General features: G+C 47.9%; 1 protein-coding gene across 4 annotated transcripts in view; it reads right to left on the reverse strand.

Moving 5' to 3' along the window:
* The window catches only part of LOC144093952 (uncharacterized), an 80,658-nt gene that overhangs the window by 12,544 nt on the left and 45,994 nt on the right, over nucleotides 1-22,120 (reverse strand). For 3 of the 4 annotated variants that reach the window (XM_077627723.1, XM_077627727.1, XM_077627724.1), the window contains 10 exons: nucleotides 22,022-22,105; nucleotides 17,574-21,911; nucleotides 16,918-17,045; nucleotides 15,865-16,135; nucleotides 14,241-14,381; nucleotides 12,875-12,950; nucleotides 12,487-12,533; nucleotides 8,950-9,200; nucleotides 3,978-4,085; nucleotides 1,370-1,531 (listed from right to left, as the gene is read on the reverse strand). In XM_077627723.1, the coding sequence (XP_077483849.1) occupies nucleotides 1,370-1,531; nucleotides 3,978-4,085; nucleotides 8,950-9,200; nucleotides 12,487-12,533; nucleotides 12,875-12,950; nucleotides 14,241-14,381; nucleotides 15,865-16,135; nucleotides 16,918-17,045; nucleotides 17,574-21,911; nucleotides 22,022-22,105 (5,606 nt within the window). Of the gene's footprint in view, nucleotides 1-1,369; nucleotides 1,532-3,977; nucleotides 4,086-5,899; nucleotides 7,486-8,949; nucleotides 9,201-12,486; nucleotides 12,534-12,874; nucleotides 12,951-14,240; nucleotides 14,382-15,864; nucleotides 16,136-16,917; nucleotides 17,046-17,573; nucleotides 21,912-22,021; nucleotides 22,106-22,120 lie in introns of those variants that run through there. The other variant, XM_077627725.1, reaches the window with a different exon arrangement.

Here is a 22,120-nt window from a genome sequence, read left to right on the forward strand (position 1 = left end):
CACAGGCTAGTATTAGCCGCGAATTCGCAGCCATTCATTGGAAACTTGCGCAAATTCACTGCGTTATGCCATATCTGAATGCGAGTTTTGCAGAACGAGACTGCAGTTGTAACTGCAGTTTTCTTCTCTTCAAGCAATCGCACTGCGTCCTGTAGCTAGAAATGTTGACTATGTAAGGTTTCAGAAGCCGCGCCTGTGGAAAACATAAAAGAAAAGATTTCAACCTCTACGCTAACTGGTGTCCTGCTAGGCGTGAGAGTATAAAACGCGGCATCAACAAAAAAAAAAACAGCCAGAGTGTTGTTGGTCAAGACGTTTTTATCGCTCACGTCAGTGGCCCTGAGGATGCGCTATTTTCGGTTTCCTATAGCCACTCGTGGCTCTCCTCTGCAGAACTTGCACCAAAAGTCGGCTCCTTTTGAACAGGTTTATGTGCTCCCATTTCGCATGTTTTCGCAATTACACTTCAGGTGTGTTGTTTCTTTCCCGCTATCGTCAAAGTAGAATTCGCGAGCGCCAATCTGCATTTGTTTTTATCTGTAAGAATTTACACTCTCTGTTGCAGTATTCGAATTGTAAAAACAGTGCAGCAGTCTCCCTAAACATGCTTACAATGGACAACACCATGTAACAGCGATAGTAATATAATCACAACTGTTATCATATTTATCCGAAACAAAAAGTAAGACTGAGCAACTGTTCCCACGCTGCTATGTAGCTATACAGAGTGAAAAACTAAAATGCGATTTACAGCGACTCTTGGTGTCATATAAGCAAGGACTACAGAACCAATGAGGTCTGAAAGAAACGGACCTATTGGGTTCATTGAACCCACAAGCCAATAGCTACAGTACCGCAAAACCTGGATGTAAGTCGTATTTCTCTCATGCACAAACACTAACGCCAGAAAGACCTCAACACGCGTCTTTTCTCTGAGCACATGGACAGAAAAGAATAAAACATTTCAGGGCAGCTTTAGCTTTCAGGGCGGCTTGAATAGAGGCACCTCGCCCAGAGAAAACCTGGTTCTGCTATCGCATATTTATTACCAAACTAACATCAGCAGTCACCATCAAAAAGCACCTGCTCCTTCCTTCTCTTACTGTTTTCTAGGACCACACGTCACATTGCCATAGTTCATGGTATACTTTATCAACACCCTAACTGCAACGTTTGCGTACCTCTACCACCCAACCTAACCACGCTTCGAAGAAAAAAAAAAGCAGAGCAGGAATGTCGGCTGACATGTCAAACAGGTAGTTTTTACGAGCACCATTTTCTGGTTGCCCGTGATAAAAGTTAAATTCATTTACGTATTGTTACAAGCAGTGCAATAATGGGACATAAAAATGCGGGCGTAGAAGAATACCTTCTTCTCGCTAGAGGCAGGACTAGACTTCTTGGAGCCTTTCTTTCTCGCGCCTGTGGCTTCCTCCTTGGCGTGGCCGCCCTTCCAGCGGTTGAACGTGTTGGTGTCGGGCAGAGAAGCGAAGCGTCCTTCATCCGACTTGTTGTCCGCTGGCTGCCGCACCTGACAGGAGAAGACAGGTTGAAAGGAAAAAGGAAACAGAGAAAGAAAGAAAAAGAAAAATGAGGAAACTTGAGTACACAAGAATATATATAAAAATATGTAAAAAAATATAAGAGGAACACGCCAGGTGCTCCATGCAACAGCTGTAGAAATGCATATAAGCCCGTATGTTCTAGGTACGCCATTTTGTTCTTCGTTAACTACTTCTTCACCTTCCACTTCGTGTGTGCAACTCGTTCTTAACAATTACCATGCACCAACTCAAAAAAAAAAAACTCCACTCACAAAAAGTTCTTCTAAGCTGCTTAAAATTTCACTACGAAAACATGGCTAGCCTATCCTGCTAGCCACGCGGCCATCGATTCAGTGTTTTGATTACTTGTTTAAAGACAGGCGTGGCCCTGATTTTGAATGGGCTTCGGACTTCAATTCTGCCTAGATAAAGTCTCGCAGTGCACAGGCGAAAGTGCTGCCATCATACGCTGCTGCAAAAAGTGTGTGAAAAAGTGGACGGGATTTTGATGTTCAACGCCGCAGGAATGCTATGCCTTCTTTCGGGAAATATGCATATTTGACAGCTTAGTATTCGACATAGGCTCAAAAGCGGCGGCACTATGCCTCTCCAGGAATGCTCAACAAAATGCGTAACAACTTCGCAGTCGCTCGCTGTTTGTCTGGTAATGCCTATAAGAAGAGCGTGCTCTCGAGATGAGAGAAAGGTTGTAACTTTATTCTCTGAGAGTCTTTTGGCATCTGCCATGTCGAATATTCCCGGGCCTTCCTCCTCGGAGTGAAAGGCTCTATATAAACCCCGCCAATGATGAACGCTTTGCCCAGAGGAAGACCAGTCCCCATGTCAAAACGTTGACAAGCACCATGAGGGCTTCCCCGCCCTTGTTCACTTTTGTGTGCGTGTCAAGAAACCATAAGCCGGCTTTTTCTCTACCGCATCGCATGAGTGGTTACTTGTGATGTTACCAACCCCAACAATCGTTATCATCCTCAGTGAAAGCCTTACCTCAAAATCTGGACATTTTTCCTTTGGATAGTCGAAAATTGCCAGGTGGAACAATGCATTAATGAAAATATTCGAGGCAAGACAGCTGGATTCAGTGGTCTCTCCTTTTTTTAATATATCCCAAAGACTTCACTTGCACGTAGCCCTTTAATGCACGGCGAAAGCAAAGTAATTCGTTGGACATCTCAAGTTACTCGGCTTGCTTGCTAATGGGTAGAAATAGTGAGTATAATTTATATGTATAAAAAACTCCTTTAACAATGGTGGAATCATAAAATCTGACGGATACCAGTGCAGCGGCAGATTACAAGTTCCAAAAAATATACATGTCGTAGAAAAAAATTGAAGGGTGGAAGAAATGCGGAATAATTCTACTCTACCTTCTCTTCCTTTGTGTTGTCGTTCAGCATCCTGAAGCACGAACTGTACCGCGAGAATGCTACCGCTACCTGTACCTACACTAAGCCGCTATCATCACTAGAACCCAATCAATGTCACCTATCACTGCAGTGTCCTTACCAAGTTGCAAACACTGGTGTTTCATTATATCCGGTGTTTCAGTCTATCCGGTACTACACCAGCTGACAGGTGGAGAGCGGGAACTCTCCCTAAACACCACCTGCCAACCGTGGCAGGTGGAGGCTTCACTAAAACGTCGAGGCCCACACCGACGCCGGACAGTTTTCGTCGTCATGGTCGTCCTAATGCTGTCGCACTAAAACTTATTCGGCCGCGCTAGATGCCTTGAACTGCATGTAGCCCCACTTAGTGGCGTGCTGTTTTTCGCTTTTCTGTGGTTATGCACCAAACAACAACACTTCCGTACAGCGTTTCAATGGCTCGCTTAGTGCAGCCAAAAAGGCAGGAAACAAAGCCGACCTCATCTGACAACAAAAAAAAATTAAGAACTGCTTACGTGTTGTCGTAAAGGGTAAGTGCTTTGTCGAGAGTTAAGCGTTGGTTCCGTAGCACGAAGCACCCACATATGAGCTTACTTGCCTGCTTAGCGCGCCCGCCATGCCCGGGCAGCCCGGGCTCTGAGAGAGCGATAAGGTTTACCGTTCCTAGAAACACAAATTGCTCTCATTAAACGTCCCGCTGCACCATGTCTCGTTCGCAACGAATGTGCCCTACGTTCTAACCAGAAGGAGCCAATAGCGAGGCACGCCAAGCACTTGGATCGCAATAACGTCACCATTCCCGGTCGCTCCTTCTGGTCCTCTCACCCTTCCTCACATTCTCGCTCTGTGTTTGCGGAGTCCTTACTCTTTCTTGCTCTCTCTTTCTCTTCTCTCTTTCCCAGCGACCGTATTACCGCGTTTACCTTCGCCCATCAATCGTAGATCATTGCCCCCGTCGGAACAATAGCGCGGATTGTGCTCGCAATCCAAGCTAGCGGCAGATAAATGAAACGGGTCTGCCTCTTACGTTGCCCGTCGAGCCGTCGAGGACGTAGAGCAGCTTGCTCTGCATGTTGCTCATGTCCACCTGGTCTCGGCCAAGAGTGTCGATGGCTCCGGAACTCAGAGGCCTTGCCTGCAGTTCGCATTTTGCAGAGTTACAACGCGGGATTTGAGTCCAGTACGTATCTTAAGTTTTTGCGATGAAACACACAGCTTAAGGATCGTGTACCCCGACGCACTTTAAGACATTTTGAGTGCAGAGAAATTGAATTGAGAATCTTTTTAGAAAATAAACACTTAACACGACACGCCAGCTTAACGACTATTACAATACATTCAGTTAAGCCTCGCTGTGGCGTGAGCACAATATGCCGCATTGGATGTAACTCAGATTTCCTGTGCATATCAATTGATAAAATATAGAAAAGAGCGGTTATAACAAACATACCGCTATGCATAACGAAGTTTTATTCCGCAAGAACCCACGTTAGAGCTTTTTCTTTTGCCTTTAGCTATAGAATGCACCTACTGCTTTGCCAGCAGCTCACCATGCCAGCATCGTAGAACTCTGTGTCCTAGTTTCCAGTAATCAATGCTTATATAATGAAGGCTGATTGCCAATGATAGCAACAAAAAGAAAGCTTCGATGTGCTTCGTGAACTATAAACGCAGGGTTGTCACTGTAAACACTGATTAAGTTTTAGTAGAATGTATGCATTATGCAGCTAATATGAGGCACTCAAACAAGAGCTGTTAATTTCTTTTACATTGCCAGTCAATTTTTAGTTGCAAGTCAATTTATAAGTTGCGAACACATGTTATCTGGGGTAAGAAAAACAATAAGAATAAAATGTCCTGTTATTCAGAAAGGTGCACAATTATTAAGTTATGTAACCATGTAAACGGGAAGGAAAGGGTTAACTCACAGTTCACCAGCTTGCATGTTTTTGTGAGAGTTGGTTGGAAGAAGAGGGTCCGGATACCGGGTCCACGTAGGGGGTTAGGAGCCGCACACCAGCCAAAGATTGGGGTTCATGGTGCTCTGGTCACTTAATGACGTCACACGCTGGCATCGCGCAAGCATGATCCAAAGGAAACGCAAGTGCCGAGTTTCACGACGCATGCTATTGAGAGTTCTCCTAGCATAGTATTTAGCCTTCGCACCTAACGACACTCTTCAAAACTCTTTAAAAATATGCAACAGCGTTTTGCAATTAGCACGACTGCAGGTTCATTCAGAATGGCAGGAACATTGGAACGAAATAAAGCCGTGTCTACTCAGAGCAGAGGCACATTTACCAAGCGCTGAGTTTTCTAATCAGTGAAGTTGTATTGTGGAATGAGTTTAAATTTTGCCTTTGATCTAATTTTCATTGATTAAATCACGAGTGCAGAGTGAGCAGGCAAAACTTACAAAATCGATGTCATTCCTTGTGAAGAGGGTAAAAAGAAAACAACATTCAGCACTTGCGTTTCGTCTGACCAATGTCACACATCCTAAATTTAGGTGAGGTTTCCTTCCTGTACCAACAAACGGACCAACGCTTCTTGGTACTGATCGACCACAATGTAGTGATAAAGACGAAAAGCAGCCCTTGTCACAACCCAAATGACCCAACAGGAGAACATTCCAGCAGAAAAATGAATAAGGCGTTTTCATCCCAAATTCTAGGCGGCAAGGTTGCATATACGTTTTCTGCATTAATATAAATATTCGGATTGCCTAAACTAACGCCGCTTACCCCAAAAGCACTCCCAGTCGGAATTTTAGGGTTACATGCTTTTCTTTTAAGCATGATATTTAGAAATCACATGCAATGCCGCCAGTTATAAAAGGATAAAAACTCCTGTAATCAATCTTCTGCCCTTACAACTTAATTAGTCCAAAAACCAAAAGTTAACCCAACGCTTGCAACCCCACATGCAAAATGAAGCACTGGCCACCACTGACACCAGAAGGGAAGGATTAGGCATTGTCTCCTTTTATTTTCACAACAATAATATAAACATTGCAGAAAACAAACACAAACTGTTAATAGACATCTATACAAGCATATCAAGTCACTCTTCATAACTTGCCATCATCGTATATTTAGTATCACTATGTCTGATCTGTCCCATCGTAAGCGCTGTCCGCGGTGAATCAAGCAGCGGAGACTGAAGGCATAGCTCGTATCCAGCGATGATGTTTGACCACCTCGACGTCATACGGACAAAAAAGCGTGTTTGTTGTGGAAAAAGGAAAGTTACGTTTAATCGCGTGTTCGCTGCAAATGTAGCGCCGCGTCGTTTATTCCGCAATCAACAAGATGGCGATTGTCTTGTTTCCTTTTTGGCAGTCGGGAAATAAACCAGACAAGAGTGGCAAAGTGGAGAGAGCGAGAAACTAAAAGAGATGAGAACGGAGACAGAAAACTTTGAGGTACAATGGCACGTAACATCAATCGTTGTTTTCAATCATTCCGAAAAAAAAAATAGAGCATACAGGCTAAGTCACACCCGTCTCGAACACAGGTGCTTAAAAGAAGGCCTCCGAGTTTTCCCTGATGAGGTGCGCCATAGATGGAGACAAAGCGCACGATATCTTTCTAAAAGCCTTCGAGTTCTTACTGCCCTCTGCTGCGCCATTTAAACAGGCCCGGCAGAGGTAGGCCCTGTGCCCTTGGCAGGTGAGACAGACCCAGTACAAGCGGTACTCGCCGAGAGCAGCATTAAAAGAAGCACAAACAAACAAGACGTAGCCTGCAGTGATGATTTCTCAACAACAAACAATCCCGCCGTCGTCCGCTGATTCGTGCCTTGCTGCAGGTAACAGGCCGCCGTCTGTCGGGATCATCGCACTTGGTAAGTCTGTTTCTATATATTTTTTTGTCGCACAAGAAGTGTCCAGTATCGCGACAGACGCACAGCGAGACACACAGCACACGTGCATTTCGGAGCGACGCAGTGTCTCCATCTCGATCTTACGCGTCAACACCGGGGCGATGTCACGCAGAACGAAGTCAGTTGGGTCCAGGGCGGGCAAGGGCGTGCCGGAAGGGAGGGAGGGACACTTCGCGCCATCCTGATTTCATTTACCTGAAATCGTCCCAGCCTGCAGAGGACTGGTCAAACCTGTACCGCCGCGCACAGCCTGAGCATTGGGAAGAGTCCTCTGGGACAAGGAGCAGAGCGCAGCGCAACGTCCTCGCTTTGCACACAGCCGTTTCGGGTCGGGCGAGGGGAGGTCACGTGGCATTTCGCGCACAGCGTGTGTAGGAGGAGGAGGAGGAAAGGGGCGGCTGTACAAGTTCCGACCGGCGTTGTTTTGGGTTTAGTCTAGGCTTGAATAAGGTTAGGTTGAGATTGCGCTGTTAGGACGCTCGTCACCACATGACCATGGGACCTTTGGGCGAGTTGTGGTTTACCTGTTTCGGAGGACTATGTCTAGCTCGCGGAATGACGACGTGCGGCACGCTGAATCCCGTCGAGAGGCTGCGGTTAAGGCTCATGTCGCTCTTTCGGCTGGACTTCTTTGATTGCATGGTGTGGTCCTACGCGGTTTAGGGGGCAAGAAAAAAAAGTGGCAAAGGCAAAACAGTTAGGGCGAGGCGGTGAGCACTGTTACGCTGCAGTCATGAATAAGCAGGCAAGCAAGGTCACAGGGCTGGCAATGCTTGCACGTTCACGATGGCACGGCAAGCAGGACACGGGCACGAGGCGGTCGTTGCCAACGAGGCAGCCTAAATATGTTAGGGAACTACGGAGGTCGTTTCATTAATGAACTCCTCCTTCTTCGAAGTACACCGAGTCGGGAATTAACTGCTGATCTCCACTCATTCCACCTCATCTGCCCTTGCTAAGCTTGCCATCACGAACGGCTAACTGCCAACCGAGTACTGGACCTCTTAGTTCTGGCAGAGTAACTTGGTAATGCACAGTTATCCTTGTTTGAGGCAAATAAATTGTCAGACGCAAAGCAATAGTTTGGAGTAGGCCAGTTTTACAAGGCTGGTATAGCAAATGAGTTTAAGTAGCCAATGCACCATCTATAGAAGGAGGCTTTGGGTTCAAATGCCCTCCCAAAAAACGTGAAAGAAGTTTTTAAAGCACATAAACTGCGTGAAATTTTGTTTTAACAGTAGGCGCGAGCTGACATCGGAGAGCTCAGTAGTATGTCTGGAAATAAGTGCAGCCTCCACTTTATAGTAGCATCATACGTGCGCTAGCTGCGTGCTTTTTCGCTCTTCGGTTCAGATTTTTTTGCCACGCCTTTCTTGCGGTGCTAAAACATACTGCGACAGCAAAGTTCTCTCTGGAGTACTCCGGTCCGCTTCTAGTGCGGCCAGAACAAGCTATGAAGCGCTTGTACGGCTCCTAACGCTTCAGTCGATTCAAGCAAAATGAAGAAGAGTACAGTCACGCATAAAAGTTTGCGGGATGCGCATTGGCGGAAAATATTTTACTGCGGTACGGTAGGACCAGCACACCATTGAAACCCATAGAAACATGAGTAGACGTGCGTACTCCATCCTCTGTAAGAATGCAACCTTCCCAGCTAATGCATTTTTTTCCCGCAAACTTTCCTCCATGACTGTACACACCACCATGAAGTGTGAAGTCGCGGGCTTTAGAAGTGCGAAACAAAGATCTACCATGCGGCTAGTTAAGTACAACCGTTCTACAAGAAGTGTCCTACGTCCATTTGAAATCCACTGCACTTCAGCTTGTCATGCACTCCTAACTAAGGCGCTCTGATAGTAGTGAGGTGTTAAAAGCTGCCTAATAACCGCGACAAAAAATATAGAGGTATTAAGGCGTCTAAAGCGAGGTTATCCTTTTCTCCGTTTCTAAGCGCGCAACTGTGAAAAAAAAAAAAGCAGACCAGTGTTTTGTGCTTACAGGAGACTAAACAACTGACTGAAAAAACCAGAAACAAATCCATGAAGGAAATTAGCTCGGGAAAAAAAAGAACGCGATGGTGACAAAACAGTCAGAGGGAGGCGACGTCAACGTACGGGTCCGGGTCCGACCATGAATCCGTCAAAGGCGTAGGAGTGCTTGAGCGCGTGCTCTCCGCTGCTCTCGCTCGAGGTGTCGGTGATCATGGCCTTCTTGTCGAGTGTGCCGCCGAGCGGGCTTACGGCCCCGAGCCGGAAGGGGCCCTTGGCCCTCTGCGCCCGGCGCTTCCAGCGGCGACACAGGCACACCAGGCAGCACAGCATCATCACCAGCAGCGCCAGCGCGATCGGCAGCGCGATCGCCAGCACTGCATGACGCGCGTGGGGCAGGGGATTACGGAGTTGGCCCCATGTACTGACAAACTACTTTACACAACCTACAAAGTGATGCTAAATACGTAGTTTTATAGCCGGAGATAACAGAATTTGTGGCTCCGGCTGCTGCTAGCTGTCCTGGAAATGAGCTGCCTCTAAGGATCACAATTTGTTGTTCCTGTCATCATCATGTAACAGGCTATGGCAGGCAATTAACTGCAGCTTTTTAAGAATCATTGGTGCCGAGGAACAAGTTTAAAATCGATTAAGCAAGTGAATGTTAATAAAAGTAATAAAAAGTAATAAAAGTAGACACTCAACCCGGGCTCAAATTTATGACAGGACGTCCCAGTGTCAGATGTCAACAGGGACGAATTAAATATTAGAAGAACAACTAATAATCGCTGACACTATGGATAGGAGAAATTCCAGTGCCGCGATTCTGTGAACAGTATGATAATTCCTCTCGTCTGTGACTTGTCCAGAATGAAATATTGCATGCACCTACACCCTGGTCCGGGCTGGAACCATTTTTTTTAGTGATGTTGTTTTCTTCAGAGAGTTCAGGAACTTTAAGGCGTTCACCCGAGCATGCACACTTGAATGCATCCGCCGCAATGTATGTTTACAACTCTGAAAAATCACCATCGATTTTACGGCTCCTGATGCCTGAGTGCACGTTTGGTTATGCGAAAGCTGTGGACACGATATTCAGTCGTTTCCAAAATAAACCATTTGCGCATCCCCTCAAAAAATAAATTGAAGAAATTTTATTTAATGTTGTCTAATAAAACGCATTGTTATTATTTTTAGAAAAACGAATGGTTTTTATTCTGAAGTCGCAAAAGCGCCGTTCACACGATTTTTTCTCCCCGACACTGCTGCCTATACTCAGGAACGCACTCACCAAACACGTACACTTCAGTTCTCAGCTTTCAAAAGAGAAACACTCATCCGTTTCGCGAAAGCCCGTCGCACAGTGTGTTGCAAGAGCGACATTTAGTCCTCAATTCGCGCTGCACAATGTTTAAATCACGCGTAAGCCCGCTAAGCTACAAAGACATCCTTGCAGATCAACGACCCATTATAGGAGAAGAATAGCCTCTCCGCTTACATGCGTTAAGTCGGCTCGATGGTAGGCAGCATGTAGTTACGAAATAAGCGCTTTCCATTTGACGACTGATCCCTCTTAACATACGTTGACGAAAAGCAAAATCTCTTCTCGTTCTTTTGTTTTAAACAAACCTGAGGTAAAGTGCTTCGGGTAATATCCTGCTTTCCCCTGCTTCCTTTGCGTCTGTTTTTGGTCAAGACGTCTCTAAAATGGCGGAAAAAGTCGACTCCCTCCTAATATAATGGGTCATTTGTGAATAATTAGGCGGAATTGGTAACATAACGCCTTCTCGTCCCTCACGGAAACCCTACACGCACCGGTGCCTTGCCCAAGAGTTTAAAGAGCGCGTGAAAGACTTAAGCTGCGCCAAGCATCCCTTTCCGGCCGTCATTAAGCAAGCGGGCTGCATGAGCGGCCGTTTGTTAGAGGGTCAACCGTTCATTGCATTAGCGGCCCGTACGGATGCGCTCCTAAACGCACCGCAAGAGACGCTCAGTGAAGTGTGGCTAAATATAGGGCGCAGCCCCCGTTTAAAGTGAAGAGCGGACGACGGCGGAGCCTATTTAGGCCGCTCTCTTTGCGCAAGTGCCGCTTATAGAACAGCGAGCATCGGTAATCAGCCGCTCGGGAGAACAATGACGGCTCGTCGCGGACTGCCACCTTTACTTTTCATGGGCCGCTAGTGAGCGACCTCTGTCGTGACACTCGGTGGACGCTCTCACGGGGACCGAGTTGTTCCCTGCCGTTTTCTTTTCCTAATCACTTCCTTAAAGAGAAAAAAGCGTGGCTTAAGCTTCCCGTCAGAGTACGTGCGCGCCGCAGCCATGCATAGATTATGAGTCGTGGTCGCTTGAAGAACAGAACGCAAAGCCACCGTGACACAAGCGTCTTCGTAAGCCTATATGAGTTTCGAGCGGAAAGCCCGCGTCCTTGTTTTGTTGCCACTGTGTTGCCCTGGTCTGAATAAGCCGTGAATTATTTTAATTTACCTTCAAAAGCAAAACTTCTCCCAAAGCTCTTGAGCAATGCGAATCTTGGGGGAAATTTTCGATAAGAAATCAGAAATAGCTAAAGAAGCATTCATGAAGACAGTTGCGACGCTATCTCTTACGTACCCTCTATTTCGAAAGCCTTGAATTCATCTTGCAATGCAAACACACTCAGTCTCGCTCCGCATTCCGTGTAGATCGCTTATAATAAGAGCAGTGCAGTTCCTAATTACAAACCGTCAACCGGTGTGGCCGCCATACTAGCGCATACAACGTGTAGTGCAGCCCGCTTGAAGCGAAATCTCCTGAGCGGTGCAACCTCTATTTTAATTTAGTCCTCATACCTGGAGAAGCAACAGCAACAACACCGCCTTCCGGAACGACGTGGCGCAACTTTAATTTCCCCCGTATCGCTCAGATAATCGGGCCCCGGAAATTAATCTTCGGTTAACCACGAAAGTTCTCACAGAGTTGTGTTATAAGCGAAGCTCGCCGCAGAAAATCTGCTAGTTCTATGCGAAGGCGTAAACGACTCTGGCTGCCTGGATATATGATCCGTGAAAACAAACGTAAGGTAGCAAAGGCATCGCTTGAGGGCGACATCAGGGACCACCGTTGTGAGTGCGCCAGAATGAGAGGCAGTTCCGGGACGGAACTCCAACCCCCTTTTTTTCATTTTTCACTTTTTTTTTCGTTGCATTGCATGATTAAAGAAAGCTTGTTTCCGAAAGTGTTGCAGCAGGGTACCAGGTATGGCGTCTACTTTTTTAGCAATTTCCTGGATTGTCGACGACGAAAGCGCCTATAGCAACACATTCAGCATAACCCTTCTCTACATGGCCCAAATGCTTTTTAGCGTTCGCGAATCGGAAGCCCATGTGAAACCTCTAGCGACCGTTGCGTGGTGCTAACGAGTTGCTGGAAACATACAGGTTTCGTGAAGTAGCGCGAAATCGTTGTCTAAATGAGACCTCTCAGTTTCTATCCGTTAAGCTAATCATCTTTAACGGAAACATGAATCTATGGCAGAACAAAAAAAGGTCTTTAAATGATGCAATAGAAACCACTGCGTATTTGGAACCGAAAGTTCAGTCTACAGTGGCGCCTTCCTCCAGAATGATTGGTGACGTTCGAGAGCAAAGTAATCATTGCATTGCGCAAGCATTGGAGTCTTACCGAGTCCGTTGATCTCGCAGCGACGTCCCAAGAACATGCGGTTGCAGCTGCGGATAAAAAAAAAAACATTCCAGCACATTACAGAAAGGGCGAAACATTGTGGCAGAGCGCAAGCATCAGTGCAAATTCTAATACTCTATACCAAACGCGTTGACTTCACTGATGTCTACGAACGAACAAACTGCGCGTGCTATAAGCTTCTTGTAACATCAAAAGGTAAACTACACACCCGTTAATGCCCTGAGGCAATAAATACCGATTTGAAAGTCAAAATACGAAGGAGTCTTTAAGACCCAGGAGTACGTGCATCCCCGACATGCTGAAGTGCCAAAGGAAGCGAAGCCGACTATTTGGCGGTTGTTTCGATGAAATAGGACCGCACACTCACCGGCAGGTCTTCTTGCCCTCGTCATTGACCAGGCACGTTCCACGGTTGTTGCAGTGGTCACAGTTCCTTATTTCTCCTGGGTGAACGTAACAAGAACAGGAAGCTCCAGATAAACAGGCACGCAACTAGTCGAGAAAGCAACGGTGCACGACACTGTACATAATAAGCAGAATAAGCAGATAATAAGCAGAAGCCCTCTACTATAAAGCCTTACTGTGCTCTCACGGTGATACTAAGTGTGAGGCTAGAGCCGCCGCGGTGGCTCAGTGGTTATGGCGCTCGGCTGCCGGCCTGAAAGACGCGGGTTTGATCCCGGCCGCGGCGGTCGATTTCGATTGAGACGATATTCCAGAGGGCCGTGTACTGTGCGATGCCAGTGCACGTTAAAGAGCTCCATGTGGTCGAAGTTTTCAGAGTCCTTCACTGCGGCCTCCCTCATAGCCTGAATCGCTTTGGGACGCTAGACCCACATAAACGATAAACTACATGAGGTTAAATGTCCCCAAGCTGCGTGATGGCTAATGTAGGCGCCACAGTGGAGGACGTCGGGTTAATTTCGACCCCAGGGATTCTTCTTTGCAGCACGGCGTTTGCTATTGTTTAAGTTTTTTTTCGAGGCACCTAGAAGTGTTTTCCAGAAGTAGGTGATGTCGTCCACAATCAGAATGGTAGGGCCATTCCGTACCTAGAAAATATGATCGGTTTTGGAAGACAATAATAAAGGTGGACATCGCGAAGTTATCCCGTGCGGCTATGTATTGCTATATGGCGCTGTAATATTTTTCTGCTCTCACGCTGTGGTAAATTTTATTATAGGACACTTCAGTTGAATATTCGTTGCAGAAATACCTTCGGATGACAAAGAAAATAAATATTCGGCATAAATGTGTTTTTTTAATTAGTAGGCCTGAATATCCGGCATCGCGGAAGTGGGCTGCGTGCGTTAATTCCTAAAACGTTTGAGGCATTCCGGATTTTTTTTTTTTGAAGAAATAAGAGGTTTCGATATGCACATCCAAATTTCCTTGTTTCTCACGATAGCAGAACACAATTCCTGTCCGAATCGGTTAATTCGTATTTAAATCGCATCGAACCCGTTAGTCCTTTGTATTTCGCCTCTTCTGCTGTCCTGTTTCGCAAAAAATTTTCCATGCTAGAAAGGTCGAGAAGCCTATTTTATAAGAGTGTGCTGAAGGTCCCATTGCGCGCAAAAAAAAACTACTTCAAAATCAACGGTATTTGGCCAGAGGGTTCCAGCTCCCCAAGGTCTGAGCCGACGACAGAACGCGTTCAGTTTTACATGTCCGTTCTTTTTTATGTTTTCTTTCTTTTGTCCTGCGTGACGATGCGTGGCAGACACACTGACCTGAGCAAACACGGCCCGGTCGCAGCGGGTCGAGGTCTTCGAAACCACTCTTGCAGTAACAAGTGTACGTCCCGGGCAGGTTGACACAGACAGCGAACCGGCCGCAGTCGTTGGCGTCCAAGTCACCGCACTCGTCGTAGTCTGAAAGGCGGAAACGAGAAGCGCAGCGGGAGATAAAAATCAAGAAAGCAATGTAACCAGACCCAGATGCCACTCTCTGGAAGAGTGCGAACAGGCGCTCCGAAGCCTCAAGACATCGTTAGCTTTGGGTTGCTTTTAATGTTACTTCATTGTCCCCATTCCTCTTGGGCCGCGGCGGTCGAATTTCGATGATGACGATATTCTAGAGGCCTGTGTACTGTTCGATGTCGGTGCACGTTAAAGAACCCCAGGTGGTCGAAATTCCCGGAGCTCTTCACTACGGCGTCTCTCATAACCTGAGTCGCTTTGTTGCGTTAAACCCCCATAAACCAAACCAAACCAAACGATTCCTCTTGGGAGCATCATGGCAGCGTTTGACTCTTATATTCCAAACAGGAATAAGACTACGTGGGAAGAGGAGGACAAACTTTATTAAGCAAAAAGGAGTTGCTCGAGCTTATGGGTGGGTTTCTTACTTCAGGCCTCGTAAAAAGGGAGTAGCCTGCCCTCTAGTGCATTCCCTTTTAGGGGCAGGGAATGCTGCCCAAGTTCCGGAGTACATTTTGATCACAAAATATGCGAAATGCTTACCCTTGCCAAATGAGGCATATTCCCGCTGCAAAGCATAGTAACATGATGCACTTAGCAACGAGAGGACGCTTCTAAACGCGGCACCGGAGGCCCTGAGGTTAGCAGATAGAAGGAGTTGAGAACTGGGCTAAAATGTTCGTAACTGCTCTAACGTCGCTTGTTTTGAAGAGGGAATTTGTTTCCGTTGACATCCGTAAGTATCCCATAGTTTTATTCATGTAAATCTGCCCAGAGCTTGGAAAGCACGTTCTGGCCCTAAAAGAGAATGCGCTAGAGGAGACCATTCTCCCTTTTTACTCATATAGTCTCCTACATGGAGTGTATGGTTGGACGCTTAATGACGTAGTGGATTCTATTTGCTTGACAAGTGGGACGGCTGGCGCAAATTATGTCAGGAACGTTAGCGCCACATACCGGCTGTGGTTTCATTAGGGTGCTCGTACTTTATTTATTTATGTATCAATGTTATTTCTGAAACCGTCTGTTGTATAAGTTTACAGTGCAATGTCAGAATATTTCAACATTTCTTTGAATTATTCCGAGCTTTGTATCATCACTGCATCTGTAACAGCCGCTCCCGCTGTCGTGCCATATCGTTTATAAACTACAAGTACCACGTTATCGCTGGCGTTAATCCGGTTTTGCCAATTTTGCGTACAGCATTTGTCAAGAGAGTATAGCCCAACGGCTTCGCTACAAAGCCGTGTGGCGGGGCTAAGTCTAGCCCTGCCAGAAGCCCTAGGTTTAGTAACGGTGAGGATGAGGGTTTACCTTTGCATCAAGAAATTTGCAACAGTGGCGATGCAAAACGAGTCGCACAGCACCTAATTCCGGGAAACGAACATGACGAGCTGCGCATTTTTAACCGAGGCCGAGCGTGGCGACCACCTACCTTGAACAGCGGCGACGGCGTGGACGTTGGGGCTGACGAAGAGCGGGCTCCGTCCGATGCTGTAGTTTGACTGGCGCAGCGACCGGCTCAACTGATCGCGTATCACCTCGGAGGTGATGGCCTCCGACTTGGCCATGGCCACGGTGAAGTTGAGCAGGATGCCAGGAGGCGCGCTGTCGGCTGTGTCCAAATCGTCGGCCTCCGAGATGCTGTTCAGGCTCGATGACACAAACTGGCCTTCCACGTCCGTCTTCTTGTATGCGTCGCCCATCTGCAGATAACGCGGAGATTCGCGGGGTTTCTTTTTTTTTGCTTTTTTTAGTACTTCTCGCGAGAGTGGCCATGCCAGTGGAGCGAGACGTGCTGGTGCTCTGTCTCGCTACTCGTAAGATCTGCGCCTGAGGCCCCTCCTGGTGTGTTTATCGTAGCCTGAAACAACTGCTGTCGCTGCGTTTCTGGGACAGCTTTGGTGCGCTTCTAACAGTTGACAATTTCTGGCTTTGCAGCGGGTCCTCTGATAACGACTCTCAGATATCCAAACCACTATCTACGAAGAGCGACGACGACTTGGTCCTTACGAAAGTGGAGCGATCGGGAGTTTCGCGAACAAACCCGCAAAGTCGCTGCTACAGGGAATCATAACTTAATCTCAGAATGGGCAGTTCTTTGCGTAACAACTGGAATCATGCCCGCCGCACAGGTTTGTAAGTATCGCAGCTGAATGAGGAAAATATTACAGGCAGACGCTTCCCAGTTTGATTCAATTAACCGTGGATAGATTCGTAGTATTACCCAGGTCTACCACTCGCCTCGCATTTATCATACGCGGCAAGCGTTTTACACGTTCTTTTTTTTTTTGCGATGCCAGATTAAATGCACCGCTTACCCATTTAAATGCAGACGTGTGAATTGGCTCTTTAGCAGTGTTTTTGGCGCATATAGATAAGCTTCGTTTATAATGTCGTGCCGTGACTCCGTGAACACATATTGGTCCCAGATTTTTTTAAGGCCGCGGAAATAACAAGATGACGAATTTTTATACAACAAACGTACCGCTTTTTTAGCTGTGTCGGCGATTTGCTGGAATTCTGTGGAGAGGCTGTTGGAGAGCTCTGTACGATACGACACGGCCGATTCTCCCATCTTCACCACTCGCAGGATGACCACATATGTCTCGACCTCTGTAAGAGCAAAATATATTTTTAATTTTATGTTTGCAATAGGACGTGTTGAACGCACAAAAAATTCGTCACGCTGCAAGTAAAGCTGAAACTCGCTTTCTAAACTTAGTCGCTGTTCTTTGCTAAGCACCTTTGTCCCATAGGTCTGGCTGCTTTGAGAACTGGTGCAATTTCGGTATTTTTAACACGCGTTTAACGCGTCTCAGTTAACGCTTTAGAATAAATTTAGCTACCTGCTGTTTTGTTTACGTTATTGAAGACTTTTACGAGAGAGATTTCAAACTATTCCCCGATTCCTGGTGGTTTGGAAGAAACCTAAGAGTGCATAAGATACCGGATCGCGAGGTGTTGCGGTTGATGAATGATTCGCACCGCAAATTCGGAACAAGAACGATTAAAGGCAGACATCCTTTTGTGCGAAGCTGCGCCTCGAAGCATTCCTGTCCTTTATGAAAGCGAAAGACGCTGTCACAAAATTCTCATGCATCGCACCAATATCGCAGAGGAGAGAGGCCGCCAGCAACTTGCCTGTGCACGTCTTGTTGCCGTCCTGTCTTCCGTAGCCAGGCTTGCACATGCACTGCCACGTACCGTCCAGCGCCTCGCGGCAGACCTCGTAGTTGGCAATACTGCAGCCGGGCAGGCACACTGGCGGATAGCCGTCGACTGGCGTCGCTTTGCCAGGCTTCGTCCTGGGCGGCTTGGTTGGCCTGGGCGTGGTCGTCGTCGTGGTCGGCGGTTTCGGGAACGGGATCTTGAACTTCGGCCCCGTCGGCATCGGCTTGGTGCTCGCCGTGTCCGGCGTCCTCGAAGGAGCCCTGAATGGAATCACCGGTCTCTTGCCGTGCACCGCGGTGGTCGGTCGAGGAGTCGTGATGCGTCGCGGAGGGGGCCGCAGCGTTGGAGGAGACTTGCTGTCGGCAGACTCGGGCGTTCTTCCCCGGACTTCGGGCGTGACTTGAATGGACGTCGTCGGAAGGCTGCCGAACGAGGACGAACGAGTCGGTTCCGGTCTTTCCGTTGGAAGCACCAACGTCCGAACCACGGTGGTTGTGATGGAGTTGAAGATGAGGGTCGTGGTGGTAACCGTCGTGGTGGCTTCGCTCGGAAGAGGCGTCGTCAGTTGGGCGTCTACGGAAGCAGACGGTTCGGACAAGGTGCCCAGTATAGTGCGGCTTCCGATGATGGTCGACACAAAAGTCCTGGGAGCGATAGTCGTTGTAAAGACGGATGTTATCGTCAGCGGGCTGTCCCTCGTGTAGTACACCTTCGTTGTCGTGAGGGTCAGCGTTCGAGTGACGGATTCCACGCTTGTGACGTACTGCGTCACAGTGGAGACGCTCGTGGATACGGATGGAAGGATCGGAGCCGTGTCGCCGTCGAGCTGGAAGAAGATGGTAGTAGCGCCACTGACTGATTTCGCACCGCCAACGACAGTGGGTTGAACGGACGAGGCGAGTGTTTCCGAGGAATCCTGCGTGCCTGGGAGGATGGGTGTGAAGCCTTCTCCAAAGATGGTAGTTGCTCCTGTGATCTGAACTTCGCTTACGAGAGAAGATTGGAGCACGTTTGTGTCCGGGAAGAAGATGGTCTGGACGCCGACAATTTTTGAAATCTCCTTAGGGTCCGATATTGTGACGCCGCCCTTGTTATCCTCGGCCCTCTGCGTGAGCTCGGCCAGTTTGTCAAAATCATCGAAGAAAATTGTCTTGTCTCCGGTAATTACGCCTGTGCTGGCATCCAATGCTGGAGTAGCGTCTGTGGAAGGCAGCGGTGCTTTTTGTACACTTCCGACCAAATGCACGGATGTATCCTTATCAACGCGTTCTGGAACACCCTCTCCTTCACCTGTGTCATCGTCGTAGTGGGCGTCCGTAGGAAGAATGAACACCGTTTCTGCTCCGGTAAGCACATCTGTATGAACGCCTTCGGCCATGATCGACGGCCTTCCGTGCGAGATAGAAGTGAGCAGTATGCCGTCCTTGTCGAATGACATCGAATCAGTTGCCTGACTTCTTTCGGCTGCGGACATATCGGACGCGATAGCACCGACTGGAATGTAGACGGGCTCTTCGATGTTGCTCACAGTCACCCCGTCACTTGGTGGAAGCGGCACGTCTTCCTTCACTTGGCTGGGCTGAAGATCACCTGCGCCTTCCGTTCCATTCTTCTTGCCGTTAGACAACAAATGGACAATACCCTTGATGGCTTCCCCAATGTTTCCTCCAATATTCGCGTTGCCTCCAAGAACGTCCGCGAGGTCTATTATCGAGCCTGGTTTTATTGGTTTCGATGGTGAGCTTGTTCCGGCAGCGCTGCCAGCAGCGCTAGACTCAGAAGAAGATGGTGATGGAGCCTGTAAGTACGGTATCTCCGTGGAAATTATGTCAGCAATAGCAGGGGCTTCGGCTTTGCTCGGAGCAACTTCTTGTGTTCTAGACGTGAATGTTGCCTCTGTCAGTCTTGTCAAAGAACCATCGGTGCCAGTTACCATGAATAGCGTAACGCTAGGAGACAATGTAGTTGTTTCATTGTCGGCACCAACATACTTCGTGCTGCTTTCCAGAACGGTGGTAGACGTCACGGCTGAAGAAGGTGACGGCGAAGTAAAGAAGGAGCTTTCAAGGATTTCTGGGGACGGTGAGGCCGAGGGCACAAATACTGGAGAAAGCATTGAAGATGTGAAGAACGACGCCAGTGACTCGGAACTGACGGCTTCTGCTTCTTCTTCTTGGCTGGCAGCAATGTCCGTAAAGAAGATCACGGTAGAGCCATCAATAACGGTTGTAGAGACTCCCATCGATGGCCTAGTGCTTTCTTCTTCAACAGATGGGGACTCCAAGATGGTGAAGCTAGGTGTCACTGTTGTTATTCTAGGAGAAGAGGTTGGAATGAAGCTTGAAGAGGCAAACAAGGTGACAGAAGATTTTAGGTATGTGCCAGTTGACGGGCGTTTGTAGCTGCTGCCGAAAGTTGGTTTCTTGGCCTCCGTTGTTGCCGTTTTTCTGGTCACCTCCACGACTGCGCCTTCTTTTACCGGCTTATATAGCGAGGAGGTAATGATATTCACTTCCGGTACGAAGCTGGTTGATGAAGAAGGTGATATGGTCGTCGATACCAACTGCGTTATGACTTCTTCCGACGACGACACAATCGTGTCCGAGTCGCTGACAAGAGTAGTAAAGTAAGTGTACGTGGTCATGTGCGTCAGCACAGTGGGTGTAGGTCTCAGGCGTGAAGATGTAGTGGATGGCTTGGAGCCTATTCTTGTGGTCACAATCTGAGGCACAACTTGTTCGCTGGAAATAACTATCTTGTCTTGCCCGCCAAACAGAGTCGTGTAGAAGGTGTAAGTAGTATACGTTGTTCCAGTCGTGTATAACTTAGTGTCGTACGGAGGCGTGGTCGATGTTGGCCTCGTGTACCGAGATGTGGACGTCGTTGTGGGCCTCGACGAGGAAGTTGAAGTGGGGGCCGTTGTGGACGTAGACAGCGTCGGTATTCTTGTAGGCCCAGTTGTTCTCACGGATGACGTCAGAGACGCCCGAGGCACAAACAAGGTGACTTGCGACGTAACAACGTTTTCTCTGCTCGCAATAATCGAGCTAGAGTCGGTGTAGAACGTTGTGAAATACGTATACGTCGTGTAATAGGTCCTAACCGAAGGCACCAAGTCTGCTGGAGCTCCTGTGTGAGATGGCAGCACGAAGGTTGGCGTGCTGGACTTGTACGGCACAAGAGAAGACAGCGCAGGCGTCGACACTGGTCTGGAGTATACCGATGGTCGGGAACCAACCCTCTCTGTTACAACTGTCGTGCCAATTTCTTCGATCGAAGAGAGTATCGTTTCCGTTCCTCTGAAGAATGTCACGTACTGAGTCTGAGTGGTGAGGTAAGTCCTGGTGCTGAATTCTGGAACAGATGTTGTTGTCGGAGAAGGCAACTGGGGAGACGACAGGACAGGAGTAGCCAGACCTTGAGGAATAGTGATAGTAACTACATCTGACAGAACCTCCTCTATGGAAGTCACAATTGTACTTGTACCCTGGAAGAACGTGATAAAGTTTGTCTGCGTGGAATACAACGTGCTCAAAACAGTAGTCGGCTTCAGCTGCTGGGATTTCAAGATGTCAGAGACACCGTACAGCTGCGGCTGCTGACTTTCGTAATGATGCGACAAGTACTGATCGTGATCCGGATAGTGGTAACTCTGCTGTAGTTCTGGGCGTGAGAAGACAGGTGTGGAGTGCGGCTGCACTGACAACGTCGGTTGCAATGTTCTCGTAATTGTGAACGACTCTGTGATGACGAACACCTGCGACTGAACTTCCTCAAAGGGTGTGACCACGGAGCTTGACCCGTTGAACAGAGTGGCGTAGAATGTGAACGTGTTGTAGGAAGTACTGGTCACAACACGTTCGCTAGTCTCCAGAATAGTGCTTGGCTCTCTAGGCTCAGGGAGGTACGGCGTTATGGTCGGGTACAAGTTCTGCGTCACGGGAATCGTAACAGTGTTCGAAATAACTTGCTCCGAGCTTGCGATTGAAGAAGAGTCATCCGTAAAGAACGTTGTGAAGTACGTGTACGTTGTGAACAAGGTTTTCGTGCTGTAGGACACGGAGTACGGCTGCGGCGTCACGTTTTGTCCATCAAAGTGCTCCTTCATCAAGACTGCGTCCAGCAGCAGGGTCGGCTGTAGAGTGTACGGCGTGGGCTGGTGTGGAAACAGGTGCGTAGTCGCCTCGCCATCACCACCGCTGGCAACAATGAGGGTAACGCCGTCTGAGACGCGCGTCGACAACCCTGGCCGGTGTTGGTAATGGGATGCCAGCAGATTCAACGAAGACTCGTGTTTGGGCGCAGCTCCTGCAAATTCGTACGTGAATGAAATATGCAACGTACCCGAAATTAATGGCATTTTACCAGCAGCATAACCTACAATGCATGCAATTTTCAAAACTTTTATGTTAACTTACCTCTGCCGATGAGTTGAGCGTTTTGGTCTCCAATTATTTCAGGGAAGTGCGACGCATGTAGCGCATCTACAACGTGACTTGCAGCTAAAACAAAATTGC

This window comes from Amblyomma americanum, chromosome 6 (assembly GCF_052857255.1).
Source record: "Amblyomma americanum isolate KBUSLIRL-KWMA chromosome 6, ASM5285725v1, whole genome shotgun sequence".
Lineage (NCBI taxonomy): Eukaryota > Metazoa > Arthropoda > Arachnida > Ixodida > Ixodidae > Amblyomma > Amblyomma americanum.